Raw genomic sequence first — 27,253 nt, 5'->3', positions numbered from 1 at the left:
AAGTCAAATCCATGCAGCTAGATTGTCAAGCACTATGGAACTGTTAGTGTACCACATCAGTGAGACTGAAGTTTTGGTCCTGCCACTGAATGTGGGCAGCTAGAGCAGCACTTGTCATGAAGAGTTTGACATGCAAGAACCAGTTAATATAGTTTTTCCTTTCAATGCTTGTGTCTTACCTTTATTAAGGGTGTTACAGAGCAATAGCCAGAACATGCCAGGTGGCTAACCAGAAAGGGGTTAACAGTAGTATTTAAGCAACATGTTTACACATAATTAAATTGTTCTCTATTCGTTTTTGTTTGTGGTGTTGAAATAGCGATGCTTATTTAAGAGAGAGAGACACTGTCTCTGGAGGATACCAAGAATACAACTCTTTTCCAAATGATCCCAAGCTTTCATTTCACAACTCCTGAAAACTGTCTGGAAAACTAAGATAGCACTGTCACTCCAGAAGCTTTCTTCCTTTTCGGACAGCTGTCTACAGAGGGCTTCCATAACTTAAGAAATCAGATCTTTTACCAAACATTAGTAAGCTTTCATTTTCACAGTAGCATTGGAAAAAACAAACATCTGTACCTTGCTCAAATTCATCCAGTTAGGCAATGTGAACAATCTACAGCTGTAGATTTGATTCTCTAAACAGTCTAGTTTCCAGTTTACAGCAGAACCAGTCCAAAAAGACAGAAGTTAGTTTACTTGGCTTCAGAGAACCTTACAAAGTCAATGAGGTAAATGTTACTAGGTCTACATTTTAAAGATAGTGAAGAAGTTGTACTCATCCATCATATCTTTTATTTTCTAATATCAGTATGTGATCATCTTTAGGGAAGTTGAGTGATAACAACTGAGGAACATACCAGCTGCACTTTACAGATTAACAGCCACAAAAATAGAATGCAACTATACAATCTCTGGGTTTCACAAAACTAGTTTTCATTTGTAACACTTGACGCAACACGATGAACTGCAACAAGTGAAGAAGCTACATCTGTAAAGTGCTATTTTTGTTAGCAGCGGCTAAAAAAAGCACAACTACAACAGATTGGGTATTCGGTGTTCAGATTGTCGATGTCCTCCAAATATTTCATTTCAGGCTCTGTGTTTTTTGATGAAATTGATGAGCCCATTTGTTGAGCTATCATGAGATGTCACTGGAGCATCTGACTCCAGTTCAGGCTCAATTTTCTTGGCAAGTTGTTTTCCAAGCTCAACTCTGCATTTGAAAAAGCAGGAGAAAAGAGAAACATTAGTGCTAACAACTTACAGTATTTACTATAAACCATTGACATGAAATAGGTGCCAGTAAAAAGGTAACTTGACATTTACAACAATAATACATGTTCTTTCCTTCACAAATAACTAACAAAGTTAGTATTATTCAGCTCATTGCCATTCATGAACAACTGGAGTTCTCGCAGCTGCTTAGCTGAACAGACAGTTCTCAAATTAGAGGATGTCTAAAGATAGAAAGTTTTGTTTCAGAAGTTAAGCCGAGTCTTTTCCCTTTCAGTACTCATTTGTGTTATGCAGCATGCATTCAGCTTGCTACTGTTCACTGCTGAACATGACATCACTCAGAACACTGTTTTGTAGCACCAAGACAAAGAACAGCTGAGCTGCAGGCCGGGAAGCCATCCCCAACACTGCAGCATGTTGTCCAGGAGTTACAGCCACACAGGGTAAGAACCCAGGATATTCCAACAGCTGCAAGGAACCAGGCTGGTTCTACGGCATCCTCACATTCCATAGTTAAGTTTTTGATGACATTCTAGATTTTGATATGTTGCAGTGTAAGCTGTACTTACTCAGCTTTTACTTACTCAGGCATCAGCTTTTTAGACAGTCTTGCATTTTGAGTTTCTACTACAATATTTTAGTTAAAGAACTTGCTATGGTAGCATGGCTCTAAGAAAACATATATAAAGATGTACCCTTCAGCTTTTAACAAAGCTTAGTGTAAGCTGCTATTCTAAGCCTGTAGAACAAACTTGCTCTTCAAAATAACTCCACACAGCATAGGCAGGTTTCACCTGAAAAATCTTACTAATTTCCCAATCCCTCTGTCTCTTGCATAAGTCTTCATACAGTATGTTGTACAATATTACTACAGATTAAAAAGAATCTGATGGCTACTGATTAAGTCTTCCATGTTAAAGAGTGACAAAGTGACAAATTCCTCATAAAGCTGCTGCTCTCCACATGGAACTTCACCACGAACCTTGGTCACAGGTGCAGCCTGCATTAGACCTAGGGTTCCTATATATGAAACCATCTGCCAAAAATGTCCTTTTATCTCCAGTGTAAGAAAATAGAGGTGGTCTGTTTTCTGCTGAACAGAAGCCATTCAAACTGCCTATGAATGTTTCTATAAGTAAAATAATTTTTTCCCCCTTCTGTAAGGGAACTTACTGTTCCTTTCTAACTCTCAAAGCATGTGTTCAGCCTGCTTGACTACTTCACTCATTATTACTGCCTCTTCTCTGCATTCAGAGTGTTTTACATCAAACTACACAAAGGTCCCTTGCTGAAGTTTTATCTGCAGAGTCATTACACATGGCTGAACAAGGATACATGGATAACTATCCACAGAATATTTGTTTTCATGTAAAAATAACCTATAATAATTTACTTTAAGTGTTACACTTATTTTCACTGTCTTTTCTCTAAATCACAACAGATGAATACCACAGGCAACAAGTATACAAGAAACAGATCAAGGAGACTTACCCCCACTGGTCATAACTGTTAATATCCCAGACAACTCCTTGAACAAATATCTTGTGCTCATACATGGCTATAAGCAGAAAGAGATTTATCAATAAATTTTACCAGATAGTCTTAATAAGCATTCACAGATGAGAGATCAGTTTACTTACCAATGATGGCTCCCAGAGTGAATGGGTTGAGTTTTGTAAACATGATGGAATTTGTGGGTCGATTTCCCTCAAAGACCTTTCAAAACAAGAGTTACATTGTTATTTAGTATGTTGTAAAAATTACAGCAGAAACTTGCAGTTCATTTCTTCTTTACAGCCCACACTGGACCATTTGTATCAGCAGCAAACAAAACCTTGTTTCAGGATTTAGCTTTAAAGGATAACAGCTTCAACCATAATTGCATCATTTTCGTATTTTCTTAGAAACACAATGGCAAGGTGTTGTCTCCAGGCACCATTACTGACTACTACAGGCTACAGCAAATAAAATACAAGTCACTGCCCCCGGGATATTGATAAGATGCTCATCTTCTCTGAGAAGCCTCAAAAGGCTTCCAGATCAGCATGCTTTAGCAAGAGTGCCATTCACAGACTGCTCCATGAGACCTGACAAGGTAGAACCTGTAACAGAACCTTCAGAGCTGTGAAGACAGTAGCACTTGACAGCCACCGGAGGGCACTGCCCCATTAACAAAATTCATCGAGTAGGAGACCAACACAATGCCCTCATCACCACAGTGTCCAAGTAGAGGAATGCTGCCAAGTACCAAAGCCTGTTTACCTTATGGGGAAGGAGCTTCTCTAGCGCATCTCCACTCAGTCCTGCTGCCTGAAGTTCCTTACGAGCTTCATCAGCAGTCTTTCCTTTCATCAAGGCCTCAGTCTGAGCAAGGAAGTTGGCCAAAAGGATCTAGCAGACAGAAATAAAATCGTCAATTCAAGCTACTGTTTCCTTACCTCAACTAGTGATACCTAGCGCTTGAATCTAGACCAAGACCTAACCTAGAGTTACAACTCTCAATATTACAGCAGTAAAATCTGCAGTAGTTTTAACTCCTTAATGCCTGGTGTTGATCTTTACATCAGCATGCCAGAACACCCAGTTACTATTTTAATACTGCATGTATCCAAAGAAAACCAGGACAGTTTTGCAGAATCCTGCCCCTGCTTAAACTGGCAGTAAGCCTCCCAGCGAGAGCAAAGGCACCAGGATTTCACACACCTATCACCCTTTATAGTCTATACTTTTATCCCTTGCTACACCATAATTTATGGAAAGCCAGGTGCAAAGATTCGTCAAAGGTAACCAAGATGTACTTACTCTATAGGAAGGTAAATCTTCATAGCATACCATATACCAATCCATGCCAATACAGTAAAAGTTATTTTCCTATTCCCTGCCTCATGTTAGCTTGCAAATTCATGTGTGGTTTTGTCCTAACCATTACATTGAAGATAAACTCTCACCACATCTATAGTCAAATTAAACCTTTCTCGCCTTTTGCAAAGTTGTGTTCTAAAACTTTAACCTGTACTTGCTGTTGGCAAAAAATTACTGCTACACAATTTAAATAACACTTCTAACCTGAAATCGTAAAAAGACTGAAATTTAGTGAGAAAACATGCTTTTTTTGAAGTATGCAGTAAGTAGTACACCTGGACCTGTTTCCATCTATGCAACTTGAAAAAAATTTAGACGTGTTTCACTGAAAATCCTTACCTGAATGATACATTAAACAAAAAAAATGGGCTGGTTAGGAATATGTATCTGTAGAAGACTATCACCCTTGCTGTGCTAACACACTCAGTAAATTTTGTCCTAGAGTTTGACTTGCAACAGCATATCTCAGGAAGTCTTCATCAGCTCTGAGAACTCACTTCTTCCTACTCAGGAAGAATTGCATTCTTTACAATTCCAAGAAATCATTTTTTTCTCTCTTAATACTTATTTGTTCAACTCTTCCCAGCCTCAGTAGTCCGACAGGCCACACCACTGATCTGCCTCAAGAGCTGTGGCTGTGCTTTCTTCAAGAACAAAGATACACCTACATTACATATAACCTGCAATTATAATTTAGGTATTTCCAAGCCTATTGTGAATGTTCACAGAGCCTGTGTGTATAGTTTCAAAGGACCATTCATAAATCTTACACACTGCAGTAAGATTCAATGCCTTCAGACACAGGAAAATATGGGTGCCCTGACAAAGAACTTATTACCTTGTGATGCAAGCCATTTCTGACTGGGTGCTGGGTCTGCACTGGGATCAGAAAGTCACAGGGAATCATGCGAGTTCCTGTAAGTAAAGCTATGTTAATAACCCTGCAACAAGAAAGTCTTAGAAAATCTTCAATTCTCACCCCACTTTCAGAGTTACTGGAACACTCAGCCACTTCAGAGAGCTTTTTTATTAACAGCCATGGAAAGTGACATTACAGTTTGGTAGTTTCAGATTTAGTTGACACTCCTGATTGAGTTAAAATCTGCATCTCCTAGCCTTCTAAAGCCACTAATTAAGAGCATCATAGCAATGTGATGCTAGGTTAGGTAAGAGTCCAACCTCTAAACCAGTGTCAATTCTGCAGACTCTTCCAGCCTTGTAGCCATTCAGAATTTAATTCCAAAATAAGGAAAACTTCCAGTTTACCTTGATGAATGAGCTGGTAAAAAGCATGCTGTCCATTAGTGCCAGGTTCTCCCCACACAATAGGGCCAGTACTGTAGTCCACACGAGAGCCTTTCTTGGTAATGTATTTGCCATTAGATTCCATGTCACCCTAAAAGGGAAGGGCAGCATCACCTTTTTTAAAAAACCACAAAGTATCAGTACAAGTTGCCATACATATTTCAACTACCAGCGCTGCTTCTTTATGGAAATTTTGTAACTATCTGAGATATAGCTGCTCCATTTATGGACACTGAGATAATGGAGGTCCAAGGAAAAAAATCTCTCAATCAACTCAGCAAATAAACTATCAGTCTTGGCACCATTCTCTTTAGGTTCTTGATTACATGAAATTAATTGACTGCAACTTTAACCTGAAAACATGCATTCAGGTTCTAGAACAAGGACAGAGGCATATCTACATAATTGCCTCCTGAAACCTTTACTCTGCCTGAGCCTTACCTGCTGGAAGTAGGCAGCAAAGCGGTGCATGTATTGGTCATAGGGCAGAAGGGCATGGGTTTCACATCCGTAGCAGTTTATGTACCAGACACCTAGCATGGCCAACAGAACAGGCACGTTCTTCTCCAGTGGGGCAGTGTGGAAGTGATTATCCTACGTGACAACAGAAAAGAATCACACTTTTGATAAGGCATCCGTCATCTCTCCCAATTCTTAAATTGCTTTTATTGTTGTTTTGATCCAGGGGGTTTCCCATGCACAGTCATTTTAGAAGCAGAGGAAACAGGGAGCTGAATTTCAGGAAAGGGAGCAAATCTGAACTCAGCATCCCACACTCACCATCCAGTGGGCTCCTGCAAGCAGGCTCTCAAAGTTGTCAAAACCTAACAAGGGAAAAAGTCAGTTTGTATTTACTATTACAACTTAAACTTGATTTTTCTTGTAGAGACAATTGTAAAACAGTTGAGATTCTTTGTATGCAGCAAGGTTCCCAACTACTAATTGAGTTTAAAGTTGCACTTTGACTTCTGAAATTCACATCCCATAAGCCATATATATTTAGTTACGATTAAAGCCTGGACTTCAGAGCAAGTCCAAATTCATGGAATATACTTCAAAAACTTTTGCTTCAAATGCCCATTGATGCAGAATGAGCAACTGGAAGGAGAACAGAGGCATTAAAACCAAGCTCTGTATGAAAGGTTACATAGTTTTCAGCAAGTTTGAACACTTAGTCATTCAGCCACAGTGGAAGAGACATGCCCCAAAAAAACAGGACAAGGCTAGTACAGCAGGGATTGCTGTGTAGGTCTGAAGAGGAACAATTGTAAATAAGGTTTTCTCCAAGAGAAGGGTTCCCCCCACTTGCCTGTTCTTTTAACAATTCACCTGATTTTTCTTTCCTCTATAATTAGGATAATTAAATATTTTTTTTCATTAATGAGTAGTTTACTACCAGCCCTTCCTGCAAAGCCAGAAATCCTGATTTGTATATGGAGAAGTAGCAATGGTGGTGTAGTGTTTGGCAACCAAAGTGGCAGCTCTATCTAGGGTCAGAAGCCAGCTTTGGGAGATGAAAGATGTAAAAGCAAGAAGTGCAGAGAGACAGGAATGTCAGCCGTCAGCACCAAATCTGTCTGACAGCAGAGATGGACAGTTTATTGCAGACGACACAGTAAGTGCCTGAATGAAGTTTATTTTGCTGATCACAGGTTTTTCTACACATGAAAACTCCATTTGTGTAATTCCAAAACCACCAAAACCAATGTTTTTCTAACCTCACAACTAAACGAATACCAGCTTTTATTTAGAAAAGTAAATGACATTATGGGTTTGGACTTTAAATATCTGAAAGAAGTGACAAAGGAACAAATGCAAGGCTGCTGAACAGCCTCCTCACCAAGAAAAAGCAGTTCTTAGAGCTCTGACATAAATGCTGGTGGAAAGTACAAAGTGTGAGATCTGCATCAGAAATGTAAGTGTTATGCCGTAACAATACAAGTAAGTGAGGATCAATTTAGAGGGTCTGTTTGCTCCACCACCAACTGCAGACTGAAGCAGCATTCCTATATCATCAGGCCCAATAGACTAGGAGAACAAGTACTGGAGACAAAAGGAAATAATGGGAGAAGGAAATGGTCAACAACACTAAACATAGCTCATATGCAGAACTGGAAACATCATATTTTGATGTTTAGTGTATATATATATACACTCACAGAAACTAAATACCCTACTCCTAAATAGTTTAGGAAGATCAGTTTCAAGGTCTCATTTTCAACACTGACATGGCTTTACATAAATCAGGCATTTATGACCACGCCAGTGACCAAATAGATGCAATTTGACCATTTGTACCTCAAGTATGGGTAATCTCCAAAACTGTATTTACACTACTAAAAATCAATGTTTCCACTGCATTACAGATTGCTTTCTAGCACAAACATCCAAATACTTAGAGTAAGTTGGGTAAAATAATATTTGCTGTAAATATGTTCCACAATCCACTATTCTTAACGCATTCAGTAGTTATATTCCTAAACCAAACAGATTAATTCTTGGCATGGTTACATCACAGGAATACCTACCAATATGCAGGGCAATGGAGAGACCAATAGCAGACCACAGAGAGTAGCGGCCACCAACCCACTGAAAACAAGAGATTGGTTTAGACAGGAAGCATGCAAGGCTTTTAAAGTCAAATTTATTCAAACTATTAGGAAATAGCAGCATATGTTTAGACTATTTTCAGCAAAATTAATATTCTTTCTGGTGATAATTCACTAGATATTATATGGTATGGTCAAGGGAAACGGCACCTTACAGTAGCCCCTTAATGAATCCTTAAGTATGCATTTTGAGACTTTGAAGTTATCCTACTTGTCCAATTTATATAACATCTGCTGAAGAAGATCCCTTGATGATTCCACTTCAATCCCACATGCTAAATTTGCAACTTGAATTAACTGCTTTCCTAACACTCTTAACTCCTCTACAGGTAAAGCCTTCTTCAGCAAGATTATGACACTATCAACGGAAAGGTAATGCTCTAGATAATTTCTGAACAGCAACTTTAAAATCTAGTTTGTCAGGCACATAGTGAGACCTAAACCAACCTATTTCTGATTAAGTGTAAGGGCCAAGACAAAGGGCAGTACACTTAAAATATGCATCTGCTACAAAATATCAAATTAGGCTCCCATTTCTGATGTTTGACCTTTACAGGCCTAGGTTATATACAGTAGACCCCCACAGTCAAATGTCACAGCTTATAATAACTACTTACACAGAGGAATAAACTAAGACTTGTATCTCCTGTTACCCAACAGCTGATTAGACAGCCAAGAATATAGAAGACTCCTCTTCAGACCTCTGACTGCAAGATTTTAAATGGAAAGGCCAAGAGACAAGAGTGTTTTGCTTGCCTGACATGTTCTCACTTTGCTTTTAGCTACAAGTTTTCAGATACTTCAGCACAAGGAATACAACTACTATGATTTAAGTGTTTTGGCAGTTTATTGACCATGTTATTTTCTGAAGCAAGTTAAGATTATTCTAACAGTTAACACATGCCACACATTAGACATGTACTTACATCCCAAAACTCAAACATGTTCTCTGGGTCAATTCCAAAGTCTTTAACTTTAGGCTAGAATAAAAAAGCATGTAAGAACACCATGAGTAAAAACAACATTCTTAAAGAGCTTGATGTCTAGCAAATAAAACACACATGTTGGGTATCTATTAAATACACAATTCCCCCAATTACATCCTCTTTTGAAAATATATTGCATCCATCAGAAAAAGGTATACTGTCATTTCCAGAGATCACTATCATTCAGTAGTAGTCTCAAATAAGATTTGACATACACTAGTTTTCTGATCAAAGTGACAATATAGTTAGGAGTTGGACTGACATTCATTTACATTTAACAAAACCAGAATGGAAGAAAGGAACTTCACACCACAGCACCTGACAGCCTCTCAATTATCACAGTCTTTCTAACTGCTACTGGCCTTCCTACTTCATACTTTTGCATGAAACAGCACATCAGGGTACATGCTCATCATACACCACAGATTATTCACACAAACTACCTGCATCACTCCAGCATTTACCTGAGGAGTCTAGTAGAGTAACTGTTTACATAACTGCATTCCCAAACATTTAAGCAATTACAGGTAACACTCTTCAGATTTAAAGCTCTAGCAGAGAAAGCACGAATCTATGCTGAAGGTCCCAATCTCAACACCAGTTCATTACTCTAGAAGTTTCAGTTATTTTCAGTGGAAAAAAACATCCTTCCATTCACGAGAAAAACTAACTATTATCATTCAAGTAATGGTGTTTTAAAAGACAGGCTTCCTTACCAGATAAGGTGAGGCCATCTTAAAGGTACATAGAAAAGTAGAACTGATTTGTTATACTTACACCATTGGTAGACAAGGCAACAAAATGCTTGGCCACAGCTGAAGGCTTAAATAAAAACAGACAGACTGTTAGATCTAGAATGCCAATTATTTTGATTTCTGGTCATAAAGCTGATCTGCTACCGTTTATATTTAAACAAAATACTGTTGATTATCATCAGTTATTTGTGTTATCAACTTGAAATCATCTTATGCATACTCAGTGTAGGATTTGGCAGCATGCCTGGCTGAAGATAACATTCTGATAATATTCTCATGAAGCCCTGTGGAAGTAGTCACTACTTAGAGCAGCACACGGTTTTCTTAAGAGTATGTCTGGAACATCACTACCATCACTTTGAAGCAGAAGGAGTTGTACATGTGCTACCCTTCTGGATAGGGTCAAAAGATCAAAACAACTGGAATAACTGATAAATCTCAAGCTCCAGATTTAGAATTTGGACTTCCAGTAAGTGTTCTGTGAACAAAGATGAGCTGTCTGCAACACTATTGTAATGAAGAATTTCAAAGCACACCTTTCAAATTAAGTACAGCTACTCTGACTAGAACAGGTTAAAGACCATCTTAATTATCAGAACAGCCAATAGCTGCTTTTTTCTTTTAAAGGTTAGAAATAGGAGAGAATGAGACAAATATAAGGTTTCTATTCATAGCACAGTCATCTGCCATAGAAGTGTCAGTATACCACTCCAGCCATAGCTTTATTTCTAGTTTGTAAAGATTTGCCAGAAACTGGAAGATAATGCCACACAGACACCGTATTCTTAGATTTCCGTATCAGTGGTTCCAGCTAGTTATTATACAGCTCTAAGGCAAATGTTACATACATAACAGGCAGGATTTGGGGAAAACAAGGCATGACAACCATTTATAATGGAAAACTAGTGGTTTTATCAGTTTGACTGGACATAACAGCCTGTCACTAACCATGAAGCACCGAAATATGTACAGCATTTGATGAGCTATACAGCTTATGTTTGGACAGCTATTGGTTCTGCTCCAAAGCACACAGAATGGCCAGGGAAAAGCTGCACAACTAAAAACTATTGTGTTCTGTTACATAACCTAAACATATTATACTTACGTTATTAGCAGCATGTAAGAACCATTCTTTGGCTGTTTCTGCATTGGTGATCGTTTCTTGGGTGGTGAAAGTCTGTACATCAGAAAACAAGGAAGTATATAACACACTGTACTTAAATTGAAACAAGTTCCGACTGCTAAAACATCTATGTTGCAAATAATCAGAGTAGAGTGATTCTAGATGTTCATAACACACAGCTGCTGCTAGATTTCAGACAAAAAAAAAAAAAACAACAAACAAGCTTATCAATCCAGTAAAGACTAGTGTTGCTAGATTTATCTATCTGGTTTTCAACTATCACGTATCTGGAATTGGAATAATTATTTCCCAACTTCCTTCCCCTAACCTCTAATGCAAAACTTAAAAGACTAATGTTTTACACTTTAATCTTTCACTAAATCTTAAGTTTTACCATTCAACTCAAAAGAAATTAACTGAGCATCAAAACAGGTAACCCAGCTGGACTGTCCTCCTGTTCAATTCCTATTTTATCATGTAGAAACACTAATTTGTGCTAAGACTTTTGCCATGATTTTTTTTTTGCTGAATCAAGGAAAACATTTTCCTGCTTCGTGAAGTGTGCACAGAAGTTCAGTCATGCAGTTTTGCAAATATCTACAACCATTCTTATTTACTCAACCATCAAAATTTAGCTTTAAGGGTGAACACAAGATTCAACCTACTCTCATCCATCTCCAGAAATATATTCATTATGAAACACAAGCCTGTTATGGGAAAAAAAAAAATGCCATTCATCCTCTTCCAAATATATCCAATTATCTAACTACAGTCTGGCAAACAGAAATGGAAGTGTTTCTCTTTCAATCTGGCAGTCTTCTAAGCTTGTGAACCGTGATCCTTCAACTCAATTATTCAAAGTGTCCATTAGCATCACTTTGTGAGGTTTCCTTGTTATTCCGTAAGTTGTTGCTCAGCTGCAGTATTGCCAAGATACACACACAACTGTACTGCATGGCCAGCATTACACACATGTTCATTTGTTACATACTGTCTTCAACAGCAAAAAGGTTCTACTGTGCTTGACAAATTAAGGAGACCAAGTTACATAACTATGAAGTTTGTCTTCAGTTTCCTCTGCTAATGCAGAAGTATTCCTCAAAGTAAGATGGAGGCTAGCAACTCTGTTTTCAGAGTAAGTTATTAGCAAGGCAAGACTTAGACAGCTATTAGGTCTGTATTCAGAAATAAGTGTCATCTTGTAAACTACAAAGAGGTAAAGATAGTCTGCTGGTAAGTAAAGCACCTTAATATTTACCGTGCTCAAGGAACTCCACATTTAAGTGTCAAGTAAAGGTCTTTTGTTACTACCTTAAAACAGAATGAAGATTCCCAAACTACATGCAATTCGTTAATGCAAAAACAAGAACAATGTTAACAAGTAACAATGTAGTTAAGACAAAGGACCAAAAGTAACATTAAATAAAATGAATGAGACAACAAGATCTTGAATTTCAAAGAAATCACTGCATAGGATCCTACATTCCATTCAGAGAATTACAGCAAAATAAGCTTTTGTGAATAAAGCTTAAACTTGTTTTGCCTGAGAAATACACCCATGAACACAAATGGCTCATGTTTTGTTTAAGTTAAGTAATTTTCAGCACTTGACTTCTGGATCCTTAAGTATTTCAATAGCAACGCAAGCTTGTGCTGCAAGTTTAGGATGAATCACAGCAGGCCTTAGAAACAGTCCACACAAGAAATCCCCGATTTAGATCTTCCTGTGGACAGTCTATTCTGAATCCTTTAGTCAGTCAATCCCCAGTGCTTGTATTATACATACCTTTGATGCAATTATGAAGAGTGTAGTGTCTGGTTTAAGCTCAGCCAGGGTTTTGGCTATATGAGTACCATCAATGTTGGATACAAACCAAACACGAGGGCCTCCCTTGGAATATGGTTTCAGGGCTTCAGTTACCATTAGAGGACCCTGGATAAAAGCAACAATTAGATTTTATCTCCATTGCGGGAGCGTAGACACACAAAAACATGCGGGAGATGTATAGAAGTTAGGAGCTTACCAAATCAGAGCCACCAATCCCAATATTGACCACATCAGTGATTGCCTTTCCAGTGTAGCCTTTCCATTCACCACTACGGACTCTCTGTGGCAAAAAAACCAACATATTGCAATGACTGTTTTATACTTACACTAAAGTTAGTGCTTTTAACACTAGAAATTGGCTTTTTTTTCAGGCATTGCTGTAGAAAGTCTCCAGAGACTACTTTCAAGATTCTAGACTTTAAAGCCTACATTCAGAGTTACCTTTTTAGCTAGACATTTTATATCTATGATAACATCTTAAGTGTTAGAAGTCTAATGCACATATTTAAAACCACGCTGCAAGATCAAACTCCCCTTCTGTGTCGGCTGCTATAGTATTTACAACAGAAAGTTGACAAAGGCAAGAGAAATCAAGCTAAAAATGAAAAAACCTTAGGTATTAAACTATTTGCGACAAGTATTTAAACCTGAAGTGGTTCTTTAAATACCTTTACTTATAAGTAACTTTGCTAACTAAACTGGAAGAGATTAAAATATGAATAAAGCCAGAGATAGATTTATTGGCAAACCAAATGTTCAAAAAGCTTTTCTATTGCATTTATGTTTTGCATTAAGATTTAATTCTGGGCTTCACCTTAACAGCACCTAGCACAGGTTTCTGCTCTATTCTTGTTTTAACAGTTGCTAAGAGTTCTGACAAACAAAATTAGAATAATTATGTAATTTCAAAACACTACATTATGTACCACCTCGCCATTAAATTTCTTCCAATCACAAGAGGAACCTCTCTAGTATCATGCACGTTTCTACATACATTCCCCAATTCTAAAGATATTTTTCTACACCAAATCACCTGGTTATGCTGATAAACATCTGTAGGGAAGGAGAACAAAGTTAAAGCTTTTCATTTTTCCAAAGATAAAAACCCATTTATACACCATGCCTGTAGATGTTGCCATATTTTAAAATCCCATCTGCTTAAGTGAGAGTCAACTGAACAAGCACCTTTGTTCATGCTTCCAAAGGAACCGCTTAACATTTTTATTTTGCAGAGAAAATAAATCTGCATTGAAAGCAATATTCAGTCTCTGATGATTGAAACCATCTAGCAGTAAAGAGGGTAGTGGCACCAGTGAAAGCTTCTTTCACACTACCAAACATCTTAATCAGCTAAAAACTCTACAGTGGAAAACAGCCCATTGAATTTGTGGCCATTCAACTCTTACATTATCTAAACAAGCTACCAAATTTAGACCAATTAGTGTCAGTTATTGTGGTTTTGGCATTTATCGATTACCAACTGGACATAATCCAGGCTCATTCTGTAGTTAACAAGTATGAATTGGCAGTGATAATGGCCACTACTTGGTTAAGACTCACAATAGCAACCAAGCAGGTCCAGTTTAAAACGCATTAGAACTATTCAGTAAGCTTTTACTGATTAGTTTTATCACACATATATTTGACTTTGTTAGAGATCTCTGAAGTTCTTCACAGCATTTCCTCAACTGATCTGACAGATGCCTACATTTTAAAGATGTATAGAATCAAAGAACAATTAATATTTGAAGACAATTGTTAACTGATAGATTTACCTAGGAAACAAAAATTTTCATTATGCTAAAGCTGCAAGCGAAATAGAATCAAAAAAATCTAACCTAAACCAAGAAGATCTTTAAGATAAACTACATAAGTAGAGCATAATCAAATTGCAAGTGATCTGGGAGCTTCTACCTCTCTCCTGATTTTATACAAATTAAGATGCACTTTCTACTTTATAAAGCCAAGTAGCCAAAAATTTAGCAAGAAGAAATAAGGCAATATTTGAACGGTACTTAAAGATATACAACACTTCTGAAGTAAATGCAAGAATACTGCTAGAAGAGCAAGGTCTAGAGAACCCATTCAAGAAAAACCCAACTGGGAACAGAGAGAGACAAGTGAATCACACTAAAAACAGCTCCAACTCCATGCTTGAGCCAGAACTATTATAAACCTCAAACAGGGGCACAGTAATTCATGTGAACCAGTCTACAATCAATGCTTCACAACACACAGTAAGAACCTGGCTGGGTACAGAACAGATATATGAAAATAAGCTATGGTGATAGTTTATACCTGGCAGAAGTGTTTCATTTTGTCCAACACTTTGTTTACTTCTGGAACAACATCCTTCCCATCTACAAGTATTGGCACATTGGAACGATTTCTCAGAGCGATATGAAGCACAGCCCGGTTCTGAAACAGTACGTGAAAAAATTAATGAAGTTAGTTCCAAATTATACCTATGGGCCTCAAGTGCCTCTTCCAAAAGGCAGTAAAATTGAAGACCTAAAAATCATTTAGTTTAACTGGAATTAGTACAGCAGTTCTTGTATGTGTATATACACACGCTCATCACCAGCTACCTAAGTTACCCTCTCACTTCACAGGGCTTGCAAAAGCATATCATATGCAAAGTAAACACATAAGCTACTTGAAAACTCAAAATTCCTTGAAGAGCATTTAATGATTGAGGTACAGAGTTCAGCAATATTAAGTTCTCGGTGATCTTAATTATTTTGACAGACTTCAGGTATACAAGGATCAAGTTGTTTCCTATTAATGACAATACTGAAAATCAATGACAACAAGCAGCCAAAGTTATTTTCTCTGGCATTTTCTCAATTATCCTGAGAAGTCAATTTCATATAGGAAGACAAACATGTATTTGAACATTTGACAAAAAGGAAGACAAGAGCCACATTATTCTATCCACTGACCACAATTAAATGTTCCCTGAACACTCGCACACTACATAGCTGGTAGTTGTATTCTGAGAAAAAAAAACACACATTAACACACACCATACTATATTAATTCACCACAGTTATACACAAGTCAGAGCACTGAAATCTGGCCTGTGATTCACCTTAACAGGTTTAATCCAGAATGAAGGAGTTAGTCAATACTAACGAAAAAATTAAAAAATTAGTCTCTTCTACCTCATTGTTCCTCTCTACAATGAGAAGCATTGTGAGACAAAGACAACACAGACTATATGAACTGCCAAGTTATGATTTAAATACCAAATGCTAAATCAAAAAAATCACCAAGTCTGTGGTTACTGACTTGAAATATGAAAAAGCTCGTTCAGTTGCTAATTATCAAAGTGTACCCACTTAAATTTGGAGTGAACAGAGGCAATTTTTCAACACTCAGTAAAACAGTATTATCTGATAAATACTGCTCAGTATCAGGCTTGAAAGAAGCTCTGTCTTGATGACGAGAAATAGTCATATTTGACCTGGTGTCTACTGTTAAACAGAGTTATTCCCTAATTATCAGGTGGGCTATGAAAACTGCCCTCATAATGAGTGGTCAGATACAAGTTACCTTGTAATGCACTGTCTTTGTGCCATTTCAAGCTGCTAGTTTTATCTCACCTAGGACAAACACGTGGCAATGTGGGAATAGACAATTCTTATATACTTTAAGACAAATTGCTGAAAGTTCTAAATCAGAACAAGAGTAGTAGACAAGTCAGTTCTTGTCACTAAGCAGCTCCATTCTGTCTTATTCCTTTAGGTTTAGTCAGTCATGCTGTTCAACAGTATCCTGTTTAAGGTATCATGACCACTTCACACTGTCTACATGCTCATATTCCAGAACCAAAACAGCTGTTGATATATTCTATACAAACAGAAAATAAACAAACCAAATCTAACCTCAGCTCAACTTCTGACTGTAAATGAGAAACAGCCCAATAATGAAAGGGATGTTTCTAGACTCATCATGCACATACCTGATACATAAAGTTGCTACATCAAGACCGTAGCAAAATAGGGAGCTAGCAACCAAAGCCAAACACTGTATTAAACCAGTGTGTTTAAGTGCCTTCTGTGAAAGTTGCATCCTCCTGAAAATACTTCAGCTGCTATGTTTGCTCTCATGTAGATAATGAGGAATAACTCAACATATGGTCAGGGATAAGCTAACCCTGTAACAATTTGTTACATGATGCTAGTGAGAGGCAGTATCTGAAGAAACGATTCTCCAGGTAGATTTATCACGCTCTTTTCCCACTTTTCACTACTTAGAATTACATCTGTGATTTGAAAGCATTAATAAAGAAGGAAGAACCATTTCTCCAGTGCAATTTTACCTGGTTTTTGTCTGCATTTCTACAAGCACATAGTCAAACAATACCATGTCCAGCTGCTGAGTTACTTTAACCAAACAGCTTGTGCAACAACTAAATCTGTCAATAACTACGTCAGAGAAAATACTGTTTTCTGTGAATTTACCTCAAACATACTAAATAGCCTTTAATATTTAAGGCAGACTAATAAATCACACTGAGTTTCCTGTTTTCATCATATTTTTAGTTTCAGAAGAAAGGTACAGTTGGTTTTCTGTATGTTTTAGGGGAGATTTAATCCTAATTACAACCTTCTGATTTACAAAAAGAAGATACTCACCTTTTTACTATAATAGGTAGGCTAATTTCCCAAGATTGTTTATAATATCTACTGTTAAGCATACCTAAAGACAGTACCACCAACAACCCAAAGCAATAAGTCTTATATAATCATCACTAAAACTTTATAGGCAGTTTACTAATCTTTATGAACACTGACATTAAGCAAAATCATGTAAGTGATACCTGAAATGCAATACTCTGTTCCACACCCTTTGCAAATTCTAACTCATCTTCCTCTCTACAATAATGGGAAGACAAAAAAAAAAAATATACCACCAAAATCTCTAAAACAATTAAGATGTGTGTTGAAGGAGGATTGAATAGCTTCATTCACATAATTTCTCCCATCTGTCAGAGCAGTAAAAATTTCTCACGGAAGTAGTACAGTAAACATTACAATCACTCAGTGTTTCAGAACATCAATTAAAGTATTTTTTCAAGACTTCTCTTACACAGATGCAAGAACATCCATAATATATAGACACAACTGAAGGGAAAGAACCATGGACAGAAATAGCCCTACCTCAGTGAAGTTGATCTTCTCTCCACTGAACATGCGCTCTCTGGCACTTTCCACACCCCTTGACTTTGCCTGAGAAACATAAAAATAGATTACTCAAAAATAGTAGGACATCAATATGCACTACAAAGGTCCAGCTACACTAAAGAGTGTGAACATTTACCACATCAAACAATGAAACAAAAATTGTATTACATTAAAAGATCCACTAGATTCTAGCTCAAAAAAGTATTCTTTTGTTTTAAAGCAAGTATTTTTATGCAGGCTATTTTTCCTTAAGTGGTTACACAGAAGCACGTGCTAATGACCAAGATGTAATAAATTTAATTCACTCCATTTCATCTTGTCATACTGCTACAGGATTCATTAATTATACTTTGTACCAGATTAGGATTTATTTTTTTTATCTCTCTAAACTGTAGAGTAGCAAAAGTTGTTTTACTATGGCTATTTTTGATAGTCCTTTCTTTTTTAAAAATCTTTGTCCTATCTGATCTAAGCCTTTGGGTGAACCAATAGTTAAGGAAGGGTTGTAAAAATGGACACCATGTCAAATTAAAGTTAATGACACAGAATTCTTTCTTAAAATACATCCAACTGCAAGCAAATCTCAAACCTAAGACATCATGACATATGAAGTATTGTTTCAACTGCAGGTATAGAAGACATGACCTCCTCTTACAACTTGATTTGAATGTCTCATTTCACTGTAGACCTTTAAGTGTCACATGCCAGCTGGTCTGTTACACAAACAAAAATCTTTTCAGTGAGTACAAGAAACAGATCTGCACATTGAAAAATGTCCTTGTACCTTGGAGCTAAAAGACAATGCAAGACTTTGAGCAATGCCGAGATTTGTAAACAGATGCCTTTTAACCTTGGTCTCAAATTCAGAGCTAAATGTATATAAGCAATGCTATAATAATCAGTTACAGGTAAAAGTTAACTTTTTAAAAACCTATTTTGTTTATTAATTAAACATTTTTAATAGTTACCAGTTCCATCAGCATTTTCATCACTTCTTCTGTAACCAGGTTCTTTGAATAATCCAGTAAAATATCCCCATGATCAGTATTTAGAGTCAAGCTGTTAAAACAAACCAGTTGTTTAATTGCATATCCCTGAAGTATGACTGCTTTAAGCAAGATAACGCTAACTTCTTTATAGGTCACAAAATAATTGGAATCCTAACCAAGTTCCATAAAATGACCTACTAGTGTGTTGTTTTAATTGAAGATCATGGTTTTCAGCAAGCTAAATTAGTATCTACTTTCTTCTTGTGAAAGTCCAAATACCATGACATGTATTTAACACAGAGTTGGACAATCACATTCTGTTTTCACTGAGCCACTAGCATTCTCTAGCAATAATCATCTTCTTTCCTAATATATCATAGGTAAAAAGCTTACCACACTTTTGCTGCTAAAAAACCCCCAACTCTTCCTACACGTCCTTTCAACAAATATAGTCATTCTTTTATATGGAGACTTGAACAAGCCTTATTTAAAGATCTATAAAACTTCAAATACAGAAACATTATGTTAACTACTATGCAGAGTTGTACCCCATTTGTGCATGGTGTAGTCTCACTGTCCTCATTGGCTTAGTGAAAGTCTCCAAATTATTTAACTAATCCTAACCTGAAAGCTGTTGTCTAGCACTTCAAAACACAATCACCTTTAGATTTACATCCGAGATGAAACACAGAAATGGTAGTCCAGTAGAAATCAAGTAAGCCCATTTGGATTTACTAGCCTGTATCTATGGTAAGTTCAGCCATCTCTCCAGTCCTTTACAGCACAGTTTTCTACCCATTTCCTCTTTGCACTAATTTACAGCCAAAATATACACATTTTAATTGAAGAACTGAAGCTCTGTAAGTAATTCAGTAGGCCTTCTAGAAGAGCACAGAAGGCCTTTCATGCCTCTCACTTTTGCTCCACATGTGCAAGCCACAGGAAATTTCATGCGTCTAAATTCAGTGTTTCTACACTGTTCATTATCTTCCCTGCTTCTTCCCCAATACTTGAGCACAGAAAAATGCACTGTTGCTTTAGTGACCACGTATGCCAGAAACTCCACCAGGACAAACCACAGCATAATTGCTATTCCAAACAAATATAATATGACAGAACAGGCAATGTTCTACAAATGAAAAATGGAGCTGAACTTGCAGTAACAGTAATAATCAGCAAGGCCTAGACATTTGGGTGGGTTCATTAACTCGAGGAAAAACACAGTAACATGTTCTTTTTCTGATCTTAAAATACAGGAGACACTAAATAATGAAAGGAAGGTGTCTTCAAGCACAATCTTAGAAGACTGTTTCTTTTATATGAGAGAACACAAAGCAAGTAAAAAAACACTATCAATATTGTTAATCATCCTTCTCCTCAGTGGGCTGCAAACGGTACTCCTGAAACCCTGACCATCCAGCACAAGGAGACCTGGACTAGCTAAGGGAAGGACCATTACTGCTCACCTGCCAAATTTGCTATTTATGGATACAGTACAGAACAGAGTAAGAACAAATCCTGCAAGTCTTTCTACTTGAGATTTGATCCAATTCCTTCACAGACAGGTCTTAGATTTGAACACATTTTGCTAATGTTACAGCAAAGCCATTAGTATACTAATACTACTTCAGTTTAGAGTAGAAGAACTCTGAAAATTCCCACCTACAGTTTCATATAGAATAAGTCTTTCCCAGTGTTCTACTCCATGAACATTACATCCTTATGATCTTTTATGTCTACGTGACACATGCCTTACTTCCACAACTGTTATTTTACTTTTATAAATAATTCATCTCACTAGATCTCAAAGTATACCATGAAATTCCATCTATATTCAAATCACTACTCATTTGAAGAAATTGCAGAAAGATGCCATTCCAAGACATTTCACACAAAAAAAAAAAAAAACAAACAAGCAATGACTACCAGATCTAGCTGAAGTGTAATCACATCTTAAATCCTTACACCAAGTGAGCCACCCTTTAAACAGAAGCCCAAAACCCTGCAGCTCAGCTGTGTTCCACTACACTACCAAACCTGCAGTGCAGCAGCTAATGGTAGCACTACCCCAGTGAAACAAGAGCCTTGACACGTAAGCCACATCCACATTTAAGTGATGCAGCCCTTAATCAGAAGGTCACCTGCAGCATCTCAGAATGATTTTATCTCCCATTTAAACACAAGCTAAAGCAGCTGTATGCAACCCCTAAATGTATTATTACACATGGATTCCCTGGTGATAAGTTATCCATTTAGATAGCAGGCTCCTTCTTATCCTTCACAATGGACAAGCTAACTTAGGAGTTTTATACTACTGTTTTACATCTTGTGCTATTTCCATAAAGAGTACCTTAATCAGCATCCTGGTATCTGTTATCTACTGAGTTTTATGATAGCTGGATCATATTACTTCTCACCCCTTCAAAACTAGCGAACAAACCATGTTAAAACCCACTGTTCCCAGCAGATCCTGTATTTAGGCAGCAAAGCAAGCCAAAGGTGTTCCCAACAGGTTTGATTACACTCCCAATCAGGACAACTAAATATACAAATTCTCAGGAAGAAAAAAGACAAAAGGAAGAAAATATCTTCTACCTATATGCTGTAGGACACAATGAGTGTAAGGTTCATCATTAAATAGATAATTATGCTCAGCAATAATCCTTCAGATAACAAATAATTCACACCAGCCAGAAACTTCTGCAGAACCAGTATCAGGAAGCACTTATATGGATATGTTTCTCCTTTCCTTCTGAAGAAAAAGACAGTCAATGATTTTGTGATAATACCTCGCAAAGCTAACTGATATGTAGTTATAAAGATTAATTAATAAAGGTGTAAACTACCAAGAGGACCTTGTAGCCAAACCTCTAGAGTGCTCAGGCTTTCAACAGATGCTAACTACCATCACCCTGCTTATCTGGCTCAAAGTGGTCATCAGTGAGAAGTATGCAAGCAGATCTCTCAAACTAACCCAGGCTGTCAATTCTGCAAATGTATTTTGCAATAAGAAAGTTCTCCTAGTAGTCTAGAATGTGTTGGTTTATCAGGAAACTGCACTGAAATAATGAAAAAGCATTACGGATAGATTAAGTAAACTTAAATCACTTCAACTGTTTTCATTCCTTATGGGCAGTAAAACAGCACATTAAGTTGGGCAGCTATTTAAAACAGATAACCTTGGTAAAGAACATTTCACCAAAAAAATCCAATTAACACATTCTAGGAGACAGACACACTGACTACTTGCAGCATGGAGAAAACATGATAGGGATGACTATGCGTGTCTGAAACAAGTTGTCAAATATCTTGTCCCCAGTTAACTGCACAAAGTGACAGTGTAATACACAAAAAAGTCTAAATATATTACACAGCAATTAAATACAGACTATTTCAGACTGAGCAAGTACATTTTGTACTTAAAAGTAGCTTGGACAATACTAAAGTGACAGCCAATGAGATTAAGATGTGGTACTATCACCAATAAGAGTACTTGCTTAAGCCATTCAGGAAGGAACCTCGGAAGAAACCTCTTGATTGTATCTTTGATTTACTTATCTAGGTTGCTTCAGCTTTCCTTTGTTCAAAGGACGTTACCAAATTCAGTCTCTTCAGATATACTGGAGGTAAGAAAAACTTGCAACCAGAACTGGTTTTATTAGAGAAGAGCTAGAGTAGATTTGTGTAAAATGATATTAATAAAGTTACTTAACAGTGTAAGAAGTCCAGTGAGAAAAGCCACATGAGGTCAATACTTCAAAAATTTCAGATACCTTTTCCATCAATGCAAATGATATTTTAACTCTTGTAATTAAACACCACATATCAACTCTTGTGTACCTGTACACAACTTGAGAAGTATCTAATAAGTTTAAAAGGAAAGAAAAGTCACCTTACGTAGGATGCTAATTAAAAGCTTGATACACGCAACAAGTCTTATCTCAACACTCAAGAACAGAAGCTCACTGTAACTATATCACCTGGGCTCACTTTAAAACTCAAATCAGGATGCATTGCATTAGACTTTTCAGATTGCTGGTGTAGTCCAACAATGTAACCACACACAACTTCTCAGCAGTCTCCAGTGTACAGAAAACATTAGTCCCACTTTACAGGATGAAAGCACTGAACGTTATCATACTGCTTCCACTTCTTACTTCCTTCTCTAGCAAAAATACATTGCAATACATTTTCTGTAACGTGGATAGCATGGGGCAAGAGCAAAGACTGCGAAACATCCCTTCCCCATCTCAGGGTAGGGGTAGGCACCACCGTACTGCTGACAGGCACATGGACGGATGGCTCCTCGCGATTTTATCGCGCAGCTTATCATGACTAAGCACACGGGTGCGAACCACTCAGGAACGGCAGGACCCACAATGCCGCTGTGCGAGCCGCAGCCCGGCGCTGTGCTTCCCGGCACGTACCCTGCTGCAAGGATGAGTCAAGGACAAGCACGCCCGGCCGCCCTCCTCGGGGGCTGCCGCGAAGCGTCCCCCCCCGCCCGGCTCCCTCCCACGCCGCGCTCCCGGCGAGGCACTGCAGGCCGCGGGCGCATGTGCCCAGCCCCGCCATCGGCCTCCGCCAGCGACAACCGGCCCCCCCTCCGGGCTCGGCCGGGAGGGCGCATCCCTCCCTCCCGCTCGCCCGCGGCGAGGCCCCGGCGCCGCAGCAGCGCCCGCTGAGGGAGGGAGGGAGGGAAGGAAGGAACCCGCCCTGCGCGGCCCCGGGCCCCGCACGCGGAAGCGCCCGGCCCGCCGCAGCCTGAGGGCCCGGCGGGCCGCGGCGGTCGCCGGGGCGGGCAGGGGCGGCTGCTGTCCCGCTCAGCCGCAGGGGAGGGCGGGCGGAGGCCGCCCAGCCTCACCTGAACTTCTGGAAGCGATCCTTGTCGGCCTCGAACAGCTGCCGCAGGACGAGCTTGGAGGAGTTCGCCTTGTGCCACTCCACCAGCTTCTTGAAATGGGGGTCGCCGGAGAGCGCCATGTTAGCCGCCAGGCAAGGCTGAGACAGACACTCTCGGCACACGGAAGCGAGTACAACGATCGCCGCCGCCTCCGCTTTTATAGCGGCGAATCGGCCTCCTGCCGCCGGCCCCGCCCCGGCCCAGCCCGGCCCCGGCCCCGGCCCCGGCCCCCGCTCCCTCCCCTTCGCAGGCCGCCGTGCCGGGCGGTGGGATTCCCTCAGCGCCGTGCCAGCGGGGAGGGAGGAGCGGCCAGCCCGCCTGCGGAGCTTGCGAGAGGGAGGCGGTGCCGGCCGGGGCTGCCCGCTTGTGTTGGGGCCCGCAGCGTTCGCAACGGTTGGAGGGGCAACGGTAGCGGCCGCCGCGGAGGGGTCGCCGGCCCTCTCGGCTGTGCAGCGCTCCGCGGCGGTAAACGCCGTGTTGCGGGGCAGAGCTGTTTCTCCGCCACGGGGCACCTGTGCGAGGCGGCGGGCGCCGGGCACCGGCGGGAGCCGAGCAGCGGATCGGCCTCGCCGGCCGCCTTGCTTGCTCGCTGTCCCGCGGTCAGCCGCCACTGCGGTGTCGGGGCCGCTGCTCCTGTCGGTGCACAGGGAGTTGACCAGGTTAAAAATAATGGCTCTTCTCTGGGTTCTTTTCATCCTGTGCCGGCCCCGCTGCCCGGTCCTGCGTGGCACAGCCCGGCTGAGGGGTGCGAAGGGCAGGGGGAGCATGCTGAGGGCAGCACGGTTTGCTCTGCGGTCCCAGCACCAGGCCTCAGGGCAGGGAGGTGGCTCCGGGCCCCAGCATGGCATCACCACCACCCTAAAACCTGTGCAAGACCTCTCAACCCTCCCAAAGGGGTGACCACCCTCATCACCATCATTCACCTGCTACTTCTGATGGCCCCTGCACAACATGTCGGCCGCTTGGGTTTGCGCTCTGCTAACCTTGGCTTACCCCTGGCCTTTACATAAGGAGCTTACAGGCCGGAGCTGCGCTGCTGGGCCTGGAGCCGGGCGGTGGCACGCTTGCTCTGTGGGCAGGCCAGGGCTGGCAGGTGAGCAGCTGCGCTGCTCTTCAGGGGGAAAAAAAGGTTGATCTGGGCATAAAGCAGCATGTTGTTTAAACATGGGTGTGTAAAGGAGTCTGTCAAATTCCAGAGATTGTAGTCTGCGCCTTAGGTGAATAAATCTCAGTGAAGTCATATTTTAAGCACCTAAGCCCCTTCATGGATCTGGGCCTGAATCAGAGTCACAGAGCATGAAGTTGGTTCAGATCACTAAAACCACAGCCCAAGTCTTAAGCAGCAGATTCATCATCTTTTCCTTGATGCAAACCAAAAAACATTCGTAATTGATCCTTAATTATATTAGCAAATGCGTACCTCCAGTATATTGATAATAGACTGTCTAAAAAAGGTCCTTCCTTACCTCACACTTGCTTGTTTCTAAGGTTTTCTTTTTCAGACTTAAAGTGTTTCATAGGCCAAAGCCTTTTTCTTCAGCAAAATAAATCTTAATCACTTGATACTCTTGTTTTGGTTTTTTTTTTGGTTTTTTACATTTTTGGAGGCCACTTATCCATGCCAATCATAGTTTTGGGCAATGTCTCAAAGACAGAGCTGCTTCCCTCACACTGCCTGAATCTACCTGACCGTCAATCAGTGCATACCTTCAAGTAAGGAAGGAAAATTAAATTACAAGTAACAATTGGACTATGGAGTTGATTCCACAAAGAAGAACACAATTGCCCAATAAGTCTTTAAGAAACCACTTAGGTCATCACGCATGCTGCCATGTAAACTTTACACATTTTCCTTCCTTTTCAAGGCATTTGGGATAAAACCCTCAGTAATCCTATACTCCTGTTCATAGACACACTGTAATGCATGATGTAAAGTTCTTTCGCTTAATAAATATCTCCTACTAGTCATAGGGAGAGAACAAATATTCTTTTTAAAATATTAACCTTACTGATAGCATTTGGTAGTCAGCCGTGAAATGCTTATGACTCACTTGACTGATTTTTCCCAAACCAGGGCAGATGGGATTTCATTAAAGTGGTGTCACCACATCCCTATCAAATCCAGTGATCCCTTACATATATTTTTTCTGCGTGTCTCTTCTGCCATTAGCAGTAGTCATTGTTCTCAAAGCACCTCCACCTCTTTCTACTGATTGCCTTCGAGCCAAAAGTCTGCCATGTATACAAAATTACATTCAGTTCTCTTGCAGGTCCTCCCAACTATCCTGTTGTCTTCTTAAAACAGTGATGATGTCTCAAATTTGCTTCTACTTTACCACTTTTATTATTTCAAAATCGGTAATTCCTCTGTCCTGCCTTTCACTGTAAAATTTGGGTGGTATCTGAGGTGTTACTCTCTTCATGTTCAGGATTTCACCACCTCTTGTTCCATGACCTGCTAAAATATCTTTCGATGATTCCTTCCTTAAATCCTCATTCATTACTATAGTTCTCTTTTCTGGCCACCTCACTTTTCCACTCCCTTTCCAAACTACTGAACCACAGTATATCTCTGTAGCTCAAACCAGGACACTTCTTACTGCTCTGATCATGTAGAAATCATGAATCTTGCAATTGTTCTTTTCCTTTTCATGTGAAATTTGAATCCCATGTCCTTATCTAGCACAACTGCCCAACTGTACCTCCATCCAAGTTTCAACACAGCTCTCTTCAATTTGGTTTCCCCTTTCCTGTCTTTTTTTTTTTTTTTACCATAGTCATTGCACTATTTGAATTGTCTCCAAATCCTCCAGATCTTAAACCATAAAGATCTTCAAATTTATCTGACCCAAACCCAAAGTCAGCAGTATTTTTTTTGCTTCATCTCTCAGATCTACAGGCATTCTCCTCATACATAACTGTATCTGTGAAAGAATGTATAGGCTCAAGTAATCAATAAGGTAACCAATAATGTATTAATTGTACTTTACAGTATGGACAAACTGTGACTGTAACATCACTGTCTTGCTGCTAATTCCACTCTCTAAAATGCTGATTTTGTTACCCATAACTAATGTACTTGCTGGTCACATAATGTAAATTCCATTTACTTTCTTTTGTAACACTTTATTCTAATATTTTTGAGATGTTCTCTCTCATTTCATTAACCTTAAATTTTATAAATGATCTGCCATTCATATTTCCTTTTCTTAGACCTCCTCCTTTGGTGCCAGCACTTTCTCACTTCCTCTCTTCTTTCCCAAGGACACAGGGTATACACACGTCAGAGAGTTCTAGAGTTCAAACTATTCCTGCAGCAGACTATGCAAATTTTATGACATATGAGAAAGATATCCAGGCCAAGGTCCTAGTTCTAATCTTTAAAGACCACAGGATAAGGACTGTCATTGTTCCAGGAGTTGCTTATCTCTCCATAAACTGTGCAACAGCTGACCACTACAGGGA

General features: G+C 39.4%; 1 protein-coding gene across 1 annotated transcript; it reads right to left on the bottom strand.

Moving 5' to 3' along the window:
- Window positions 1-152: 152 nt before the first annotated feature.
- On the bottom strand, window positions 153-23,996 carry GPI (glucose-6-phosphate isomerase). The gene is made up of 18 exons (XM_042797498.1): window positions 23,750-23,996; window positions 18,865-18,955; window positions 17,873-17,941; window positions 15,006-15,125; window positions 12,904-12,987; window positions 12,666-12,812; window positions 10,862-10,933; window positions 9,779-9,823; window positions 8,942-8,995; window positions 7,935-7,995; window positions 6,187-6,230; window positions 5,848-6,000; window positions 5,368-5,497; window positions 4,940-5,016; window positions 3,502-3,630; window positions 2,880-2,955; window positions 2,731-2,797; window positions 153-1,216 (listed from the first exon to the last, which is right to left on the bottom strand). The coding sequence occupies exons 1-18, from the start codon at window positions 23,866-23,868 to the stop codon at window positions 1,093-1,095; spliced, it is 1,662 nt and encodes a 553-aa protein (XP_042653432.1). The 5' UTR covers window positions 23,869-23,996; the 3' UTR covers window positions 153-1,092.
- Between the last annotated feature and the right edge of the window lie 3,257 nt (window positions 23,997-27,253).

Source organism: Tyto alba, unplaced genomic scaffold (assembly GCF_018691265.1).
Source record: "Tyto alba isolate M040663 unplaced genomic scaffold, T.alba_DEE_v4.0 Super-Scaffold_26, whole genome shotgun sequence".
Taxonomy (NCBI): domain Eukaryota; kingdom Metazoa; phylum Chordata; class Aves; order Strigiformes; family Tytonidae; genus Tyto; species Tyto alba.
This window is presented reverse-complemented; position numbering and strand designations above follow the sequence as displayed.